Source organism: Argiope bruennichi, chromosome X2, assembly GCF_947563725.1.
Source record: "Argiope bruennichi chromosome X2, qqArgBrue1.1, whole genome shotgun sequence".
NCBI classification, from domain to species: Eukaryota; Metazoa; Arthropoda; class Arachnida; order Araneae; family Araneidae; genus Argiope; species Argiope bruennichi.
Window position 1 is genome coordinate 70,019,168 of NC_079163.1, and position 10,684 is coordinate 70,029,851.

Below are 10,684 nucleotides of genomic sequence, written 5' to 3' on the forward strand. Positions count from 1 at the left end.
GTGGAATTATGTAGTGAATAATTACTAGTCTAGACTATAATTATTAGTCTAGTGGTCTGATTCTGTCCATGATTTGACAGATAACTTTTAAAAACTTCTAAAAATAAACTTTTTGCTGAATCATGAAAAAGAATAAAACTATGATTTCAAGTTAACTCCAGATATATATATATATATTATTCAATTACTGTTTCAATCAGATGATTTTAGACAGCACTTTTAATAAGAAAATCATGTATTAAATAATAAATTACAGTATGATAGATTTACCTTGCGCATTTTTTATCGGAATAGGATTTATTATCTTATTTTACGTTACATGATCTTATGGAAGACTTTGTTTCATTTATTTCAGACTATGTTTTCACGTTAGGGGTAAGATTCGGGAACATATTATACTCGTTAAGCGAGATTCCACTGAATGTCAAAAATTTGGCTAATATTTGGAAGAAAATATGCATTAATAGTCTGAGTAAAAAGAAAATTTTGTCTAATTATTAAATGATATGTCTGTTTTTTTTTAATAGATTTATTTTAGTGTGCATTTTTGCTTTGAAATGTATCAAAAGACCATAGAAATAATAATAATGTGTAGGAACTCTTTAAATCATTCCTTGCATAATGATTACAGTATATATATTTTCCTTTAAAAAGTTTAATTCAGTATTAAGTGAGTTTTTCAGTTATTTTCAGTTTTTGTGTGTAATAAGTAATTCCTTTCGTTTCTTATTTAAGACTTCCTTTAGTTTATTCTATCCAATACAGTGTTGTGCATTGTAACATAATTTATAAAAAAAAATGGAATTCAAATTTATTATCTGGTAAAATAAGTCTATTGGTCATAAAATAGTTAACTGGCAAATTCCTCATGAAAGTTAGTTTTGTGTGTGTGTAGGTGTGTGTGTGAGAGAGAGATAATGTTTTCTCTTTGCAATCAAACAGTTGCTAAAATAATTACTGATATTTCAAGAATTTCTCCGTTAGAAAGACAAATTCATGTAGAATAGAAAATATAGTGTTATTTCTAAAATAGCATACATGTTAACGGAGAAACCGTAGTTACTATGGATTTTATTGAAAGTTTACTCAAACTACGGAATTGCGAATGGGGTTAAAATTTTTACGATGCGAGTGTTTTTTCCAATTACGCGCAGTTGTTTTAGTTATATTCTTTGCTGATAGACGACAGCAACAGTGGATGTTTCACTTAAGAATAGAAATTTAGGATTACTCAAAATATGATGGCATATATAAATGACCGGAATTTCAAAATTTTGGCACTAGTCTGTTTCTGTGTACATGTCTGCCATCCTCATAGGGCATTTGCTAGAGATAGGTGGCTTTCCAATGTTTTCATGCACGTAATGGTATTAATTTCTGTAATAAGAAAGAGAAATCAGTAAGTTTTTTTTCTGTCAAGCAAAAAAAAAATATATATATATATATAACTAAATTTTAGCATTCAAATCCTGATTATTTTTTTAGTTCTAATATATGTATTGTTTTTTATTCTAATGTTTGTAATTACCGATATTGGTAATTAATATCCCCCTTCAAGATGGAAGTAACTCCATACCAATGTGTCCCATTTGGCTTGAAGTTTTATCTTTAGACTGGACTGTCATTATCTCCATAATCCATTTTTTCCTTCCATTAATTAGTGTGTTTATTAGTGTCTGTGGGAATGACTGCGGTTTCACGGCATTCATAGAACTGGAATAAATGTAGCGAATTTTGATATTTTTAGCATATGTATTTATATGCCATTGTTTGTTTGATTAGAATTTTTTTAATGTTACGAATGAGAATTTCATATTTTATTTTACAAAATTTGTTTTAATATTGTCTCCTCCTCAAAATGGTATTTGATGTTATCTCTCTCTAACTCTTTTCTTTTTGTGTATTATCCGTCATATTCTAAATTTTCAACTTAAATACGATGAGAATTAATAAAATTTGAAAAAAAGTTTCATATTTTTTGTTTTAAATTTCTTTTATGCCTTTCAAAGATTTCGGTTAAATTTAAAATTAATATATTCTTTGTCCCTTTTTTTAGGTCTCCAGAAATTAATGAAAAATCCTTAAAAGATACCCCATCTAAAACACTATCTTCAGTTTGGAAAGGCTTTGTTCATATGCAAGATGTAGCCAAATTTCTTACTATTGCTTACAAAGTGTCAGGTCCGACCCGTCATCTTCAAGCTGTAAGATGTTTTTCTTCCATCTTAAATTCCTTAAAAATTAAGCTTGATAATTAAGTTTAAAAAATTAACAGTGATCAAGTTCTTCATACCATTATGTTAGAATTGTAAATAATAAAGATATACCTAGATTTTCTTCTTTCAATCAATAGTAATTAATTTACATTTTAATTTGCTATTAGTTTTTTTAAAAAGTAAATGTCATTCATATTAGATAATGGAGAATAAATGTTCATATTTTTTTCTAACATTTAGAGGTTTTATCCATTAAATCAAAAATTCTTGATTCGGTCAAGAATCATAAAAGCTTGGAATTACCTGAAGATAAAATAATATTCTCATTTCATTCAAAATTCGCAAAGAAATTAAGTAATAGAGAAACTATGGTAATTTGTATCAGTAAAAACGTTGATTAATTTCTAATTAATATTATGCAATCATTATTTTTATATTCTAATTGTATTTTTTAAAGGATGATTAAAATTATTACTTACTAATTTCTCTGTAATATGCAATTAAAATATTACTTACTGTAAATGCAATTTATTTTTGGCATGATTTTATAGTCTATCATTTGCCAATTAAATCAGTAATCAGAAGTTAACTAATAATCGGAGTAAATATGCATCAACAAGAAAGTCACATTGTCGCAAATTTAAAACTAACGTGAATAAGAATGATGCAATATTCCCTTTACTCCAGTCAAAAGTCTTGCATATGTTCTTTCTTTTTAATTTAATTCGAAACAGTTTCGAATTTTTTTTTATGCAGAAAACCGACTGTCAATTTTTTATGTATCTTAGGATTTACCTGACACTATGCAAATATGTGGCAGAATAATTCCTGATCAAGTGTGGGATTATCTTGGGAAAATAAAACAGTCTGGAAGCAAAGTATGTATTTTATTCCTTGTAAAATTCAATAATTTTAAAATATAAATATCCATGCAAATACTTTTTTTTCAGTCTTGCTATGGGTTCCCACGGGAATCAAAATCCTTTTAAGGGCTTTGAAAAAGCTATAATTTTTGCTTCAAGTGTCTAAAAAAAGCCCGTTTTCTATTGATGCCTTTATTTCCCCATCAATTGAGCTCACTGCACAAAAATTTATGAAAATGAAAATTGATTTAAGGACGGTGCAAAATAAAAAAAATCAGAAACGAGTTGAGACCGTAAAATTCTGGACGATGGGTGAATACTCAGAAAATAATGAAGCTATCTAGTTCCTGCAATAATTTTTACCTGGACATCAGTAGTTAGTTTAAAGAATGTTTCCTGACGGTGAAATTGGAAAACACTTAATATGCGGACCAAGAAAAATGTACATGTCTCATTTGCTTTGGAATTACTTCACTGTTGTATAATTTGCTACGCAATATTGAGAATTATATTTTGTTAATTCGTTAATCATTAAACACGTATCTACAAAGTAAACAGATGGACGTACTAATGAGATTTTTGAACTCCAATGTTTAAAACGTTGAAACTAGAGATTTAACCTCGGTTTGTTATGAGTCATTCTATGGCATGAGATATTGAAAAAGCATTTAATGATGTCACAAAAAAGTTATATCTGAGGAATTTCGTACAAATTTCAATGTTTGACAAAATTTAATTGGAAATCTTCTACGTGATCCGAGAATAAATCAAAGGTCAGTTTTCTATTGAGTTGCTAAATATAGGCAGCCATGGTTTGTAAATTGTAAATAATGGATTTAACGTACTAACTAAATAGAACAACTGAGGGCAATTTGGATAGTTTGTTTGTAGCTCTTTATTGATTATTTGAAGATGACGTGAGGAAGACTGTATTAAAATTTCTTTTTTTAAAAATGTCATGCATATTTTGCACCCATAAATGACGGGAAAAGTCCCAGGTGCTGTTAAAACATTAGAAATTTGCGGTGCTATAAAAATTTATATCCAGAGGGTTCAAAAGATTTCAAAAAGTTTTCAAAACCATATTTTAACTCAAATACCAAATTATTACAGGCTGTTAAAGATAATTTGACATGTACTAAAATAAACTTCTTTTTTTCACTAATCAAAATGATAGTAACATTTTTAACTCTTTATCAGTATAGAAAACCTTATGCCATTCTTTGCTGAAAATGCAAACAGGCTGACCCTAGACATAAATTGCACATTTAATGTTGCGAAAAAAAAGGCTTTGGAAGTAATGAATAATGTATATAAATTATCAAAATTAGTGTCAGTTCTTACCCCTCTTTCTAAGATAAGTATTAGATTCGCTAGTGACGAAATTTTAAAATGCTTACTGTTTCTGAAAAATATTTTTGATTTAAAATTACAATACCAAACATTAATTTTGAAGATGCTATAAAATATTTTAGGAAATTATGACGCCATTTAATTTTAAAATAGTTAGGTGCTTTTGTTGTATTGATCCAAGAAAATTGACTTCAAACAGTTATGATTATTATAACAAATTGAAAAATGTATTGTCTCATTTATGGAAGATGCAATGAATGAATGCGATTATATATTGAATTTAATTCTTTTCTAAGTAAAGAAGTATCAAATTCTTCAAAATTTATGCCATAGGATTCATTAGAAACGGTAATTTTTGGAAGTTTTTTGTATGGCTATTTAGGAAAAGATAAAAACGGTAGCAAATTGTGGAAAATAATAGTGACACTTTTAATACTTTCTCATTGACAAGATGATGTAAAAAGGGGATTTTCTTGTAATAAAAGAATCGTAATTGAAAACTTAATAGAACAATCTTTTATAGCCTGACAAAATATAATTGAAATACTCTGAAAATCCAAATTGCCTTGAAATCACAAAGAAACTAAGAGTACTCTGTAGCTGGGACAAAACAAAAATATTTGGCTTACTTTGAAGATCAAAAGATATCCAAAGAAAAAGAAAGGTTACACAAAAAAAGGAAATACTTTTTTGAATCTTTAAATAATCTAAAAAAATGAAAAAAGGTGTTTAAAAGGTAGAACTGAGATAAAAATTCTGATTCATTAACAGAAAAAGTTGAGTTGATGAATGATATAATTTTTTTATTATTGGAGTGTAAAGAAATTTTATTTCACTTCTCAAAAAGATCAGAATTATGTATTAGGAAAAGTTAAGTATAGTCCTTGAAGAGTTGAAAGAACATTAATCCCCCTTCTTGTAATGATGTTTTCTGTACTTAGTGTATTTTTGCATACTCATGAAAAAAAGTTATTTTTGCTCTTCATGTTGTTATAAAAATTATAACTGTATTAAACATTATTTGTAATCAATAAAAGTATACAATGTGAAATGCCAAATTATATATTTTTCTTTATAGTTTTTTTATTATTATTATAAAGGCGAATTCAAAATGTTATTGTAATCTCGATGGACATTTTGTGTTTAACTGTTTTTGCAACAATTAATTAGCAATAGTAAATCTGATTAATTGGTAATAGTACATGAAATCATTACATTCCAAATTGCTTTAAAAGTAATGAAAGTAGACTTAAAAAGCTTTAAAGAAAGAAGAAATTCTCGTGACTAAAACTTATTTTTATTTAAGTGCATAGTATTCTTTACTTGTATTTTTAAGAAAATGTGCAAATTTTGAATAAAAGAGCAAATAAGATAAAAAAGTATATGCAAAGAAGAAAATGTGGTGTTTCTGAAAACAAATTAAACCATTATAATTTTTTTTGAGACGCCAGTGATGTTTTTATTGAAATATTTTTGTCAGATAATATTGCATTGTTTTCCAAAGTATGTCAAAATTGCAGCTTACCTCTGTTATAGAAGTTTTAACAATTTCGCTTCTATATATTATAGCATGATTATTGTAAAATTTCTTAAAGTGTGAGTTTTTAACAAAACAGTATGCGAAAAGTTAAAAGAATGTCATTTCATCCTATCAAACTTGAATTAATTATAATGTACTTTAAATAAAGCTAATATATTTGGACATAATTTAATTAAATTCTAATCTTTGATGTTCAAAGTAATGAGAATCTGTGTTCAAAATAAATGTTATTTAATTCCAAAAAACATGGTTTAATGAAATTGTATGATTTGAAATTGGAATTGCGTTTTATTCAATATTCTAAACATAAATCAAGTTTTCTTTAAAGAAAACATGTGAAAACTTATATAGTGTTTCTAATTTACCCTTTTAGGAATTGGTTATTATTCGCTTCCAGGCAGCTAACGATGAAGAAGCCATTACCTATCGTTCATTTTATTCTTACTTGAGCAGTAGAAAACGATATGGTGTTGTTTCCAACTATTCTAAAAAGATAAAAGACTTTTATCTTTTGCCATTGGCTTCTACAAGTCCAGTACCGATGGTTTTGGTTCCTTTTGATGGGCCAGGTACATATTGTTAACTTTTTTTTCATTTCAGAACGTTTTATATTTGTGTTTATGCTGTAAAATTATTTTTGTTAAGAGAGTGTATATTTTATCATACATTGTTTTTACTAGAGTTAGATACATTTTTAAATTTTTTTTTTTTCTGTAGGTCTACCATCTCCTAGACCTCATCTACTTCTGGGTGTTATAGTTCGTCATAAATTTAAACATCCTGTGTTACGTCCTGTTGTCTCCAAACAACGTCCATCGTATGTTTAGCTTTATATAATTCTTTATATAATATAATTCAATTAATATACTTTATTATGGTGTTTTTAAAATTTATTTATTTATATAATTCAGGGTGAAAGCTCGGGTAGGAAAGGCTGGTGATTCATTTACTCCTCCTCAAGAACCACGTTCTTACACTCCACCTCTTCCAACTTCATCATCTTTGGATGAAGCAAAGGAACAGGAGAATAAATCTGTAGTTAGTCCAGATTCAGCAAATAAAGACAATTTTTTTCCATATGATTCTACGTTAAAAAATGCCGATTTTACTGTAGATAAGCCTACCACTCCATTAGACAAAGCGTCGATTTCTGATGCTTCACCTTTTGAAAAGGATGATGACAAACCTTATGATCCTGAACAAGATATTGTTAATATAACGTCTGAACCACCCAAATCACAAAATGCCCATTTTTCATTAGATGTTAAAAAAGAAAGATCAACAGTTAATTTGGAACAGCAGAAAAAACTTTTAGATGCACTAAGCCGACAAGTTGAAGAAACCGAAAATGCCCTCAAACAGCTAATTTCGCATCCTAGGGATGATACAGTTGAGAAGTCTCCGAATGCTCCCTGTTTGGATATAAATTCAGTAGCCGAAACTGGAATGTCTAGTTTCTTAGATTTACCAGAAAATTTGCAGGAACTTTTCAATTCTGCACGCTTCAAGACTTCTAATAAGGAAAAGGGAGATGTTGATATGCGTATCAAAACTTTGTTTGGGAAACATTTTGATGAACATAAAAATGATGGCTCACGACCTCCTGAAATTCTTCGGAGTTCAAATAATTCTTCTAAAACTCTTAATAATTTAGAAGTTTATAATCTTCAAGCACCAACATCGCCAGCTAATGATGAAAATATGGACAAATCAACTATTGCAAGTCTGCCAGATCCCAGAATTAAAATAAGAACTAGCTCCGAAGATATGTCTTTTATATCTAAGGATACATTTCCATCAAATGTATCCCTAAACATTATGTCTGTGCCAGATGTAACAGATAATCCGGAAAAACAATTGCCTGTGGAAATGCCAAAAACTGAATTACCATTATCTGAGCAGAAGATTAAAAGTATTGCAACTATGCCTCCTAATGTTTTACTTTCTGGTTGGAATTCAGGTAAAGAGCCTCCACCTCCTGGAATAGAACCTACTGAAACCCCATCTCAAGAAAGCTTGTCTATTCAGTCTAGCCCTCATACATCTGTACCACAAATTTATGTCTCTACTGTTCAAGACACTTCGCAACATGTTAATTCTGCATTTCACCCTCAAGCATTTTCTTCATTTCAACCACGTTTACCTCTTGGATTCTCTATTCACACTCCTCCTCCGATCATAAAACATTTCCCACCACCACCAATTGTTTCGACCTCTTTTCCTCTTCCACCGCCTTTAACAATGCATGTAGTTCCTTCTCAAGTAACTGATAGCAATCTTGTTAAAGACCAGTGGCCTGCTTTACAACCACCAAGCCATCAAACTGAAGGAAGTGAATGGGATGTTGGATCATCTCATTGGAAGGTGACTTCTGACCATCATGGAAATCAGTGTGAGGGAGATTCGAGGTACTATTCATCAGATAGATCAAATGATTATGGCAACGAAGATTTTTATAAAAGAGACGTCTCAGCCAGACTTTGGAACAGGCCTCAGAAGTTTACTTATCAGCGCTGGGGCAAGAAGCCTTCCAAAGGATTTACTAATCAAAGGAGAGGGAAAAGAGGCAGTTCATTTAAAAGAAATATAAGGAATTAATTCATTCGTTCATATTCATTCTGTATAACTTTTTTTTGCTGTTGTTTATGCAATATTCACAAAAGACATTATCCATCTATTTATATATGTAAATCGAGTCAGCTTGCTAAAAATGTCATGCACGTAAATAGATATGCATGAACATTGTATTCAATATACCCAAATGATTTTATCCTAACTGATAAGCAAAAGTTAAAACGCAATATTTTACTATGCAATGAATTTGTCTATAAATCGTTTTCGACTATGTACTATAAAATTGTCTTATTCTTGTGCTCTGCAATTTGTTCATTTTTACTATATCATCTCCCAATTTTTATTTACTTATTTATGAAAATTGTTCTGCAAGATATAATATGTTGTTTGTAGTCATTCAAAATTTGTTCTAGAATGTTTTTGCCAAATTATGATTATGATATGCATATGCTATTTTCGGTTACAGATTAAAAAATATCCAAATAAATGTAGAATTTATGTTGCAATTCTATTTTACATGAAGTCAAAATAATTTTATAATTAATTTATGTGTATGTAGTTAATAGTCCTGTATTTTATACATTAAAACTTTTTAAATATTCAATATAAATTGTAATACATTTTAATTACTTTTTCCGATTTGTACGTAAATAATGAGTTGATTCCGTAAAAATCAAAATCTGACACCATGTGTTTTGATTTGGAATCTTGAGTCTTAAAAAAGTATAAGAACATTTTTAAAAAATGATAAATTGCAGATCATTAAGTATTTTTAGTAATGTTGCATAATTTTTTTTAATGAGGTATATTTGTTATTATGTTTCCTGTCCACTTATAGTCTGCTTTATTATATTATGAAGTAATATTACTTTTTATTATTATTATTTGTTTGATTAGATAAGCTAACTTCTAGTAAAAATATTGTAAAAATTAACTTTTTTTGCATTTTTGTATAAAGTTAATTCTTTATTTGCTTCTCACGAACGAGTTTTTCTCGTTTTTTCTTAATGTATTCATTTTAGTGATAAGAAATTTTGAATGAATTTGTTTTAAAATTAATGGCTAGTCATATGGGTATTCTTCACTGTAATTTGATGTTATGTTCATATAATATATGTATATAAATGTGTAAATTTAGTGTTGTAAAATGTTCATTTTTATGTCACTTCATTGTTAATGGATCCTTTTCTTCATGAATTGGAACATCATCTGCTTTAAGAAATCAAAATTGATTTCATTAATTAACATTTGGCGATTTTATGATTTGAGCCAGTAAGTTTTTGTTGATAAAGTTTATTATTATTACTATTATTTTAAAGTTATTGAAAATTTCTTTTTATTCTGTATTTATTATCATGTTGGGTGTGCCTAAATAAAACATTGTTTTGTTTCATATTATTTTTCTTTGCTTTTTGTTTCATTTCATATAATAATGAAGCTACTAATCGAGCAGTTTTATCCCTCTGTCTGAATTATTAGTTTTGGTAGTCTTATTTATTTAAGATTTAGTTCAAATCTGATTTGAGAATCTTTTACTCTGATTTTTCTGATGATGTTCTCACATTTATCAATCAATTATTAGTCGATATTAGAGGATTTTTTTAAAAATTAGATTTGATTTCGGTAATTAGCACCATGATTGATTATTTTGATTTCATTGCGTATTTTTAAGGGTGTGTTTATTTGCAGGTCTGTACGTATGGATAAAATGTATATTGCAGTTAAAACATTTTTTGCAGGTGCTTCAATTCAATATTCCTTTTACAGGGTCCCCCCCCCCCCCGAGAGATGTGTTTTTCCTTTTTTTTTCTGTCAAATTTTGAATTTAATGTCATTTTGCAAATTTTTTTTTTTTTTAATCGAAACATGAAGCATACATATAACTTTACAGTGTTATCTGGTTTCGAGTGCTAAATTCCCATGAATTTTATCTTATTTTCTGAAGACAAAATATTTTTTGGGGCCTTTATTGATAAATCAGGTCCTCACATTTTGAATCAGTAACGATAATTACAGTCTTGACTAGTTCATAGCATAAAAGATATCTTTATTATCATTAATGAATTTTAAATTACTACTTGCTGTTTACGGGGATTCAAATTCAACATTTTAATGTTAATTAAGCCTTTTTTTTAATA

General features: G+C 28.4%; 1 protein-coding gene across 2 annotated transcripts in view; it reads left to right on the forward strand.

The window, feature by feature from the left end:
- Positions 1 to 9,907, forward strand: part of LOC129960026 (uncharacterized) — a 123,829-nt gene extending 113,922 nt beyond the window's left edge. For both annotated transcript variants that reach the window (XM_056073034.1, XM_056073036.1), the window contains 5 exons: positions 2,057 to 2,204; positions 3,005 to 3,094; positions 6,346 to 6,541; positions 6,690 to 6,789; positions 6,884 to 9,907. In XM_056073034.1, the coding sequence (XP_055929009.1) occupies positions 2,057 to 2,204; positions 3,005 to 3,094; positions 6,346 to 6,541; positions 6,690 to 6,789; positions 6,884 to 8,570 (2,221 nt within the window). In that variant the 3' untranslated portion in view covers positions 8,571 to 9,907. The remainder of the gene's footprint in view (positions 1 to 2,056; positions 2,205 to 3,004; positions 3,095 to 6,345; positions 6,542 to 6,689; positions 6,790 to 6,883) is intronic.
- Positions 9,908 to 10,684: the final 777 nt, after the last annotated feature.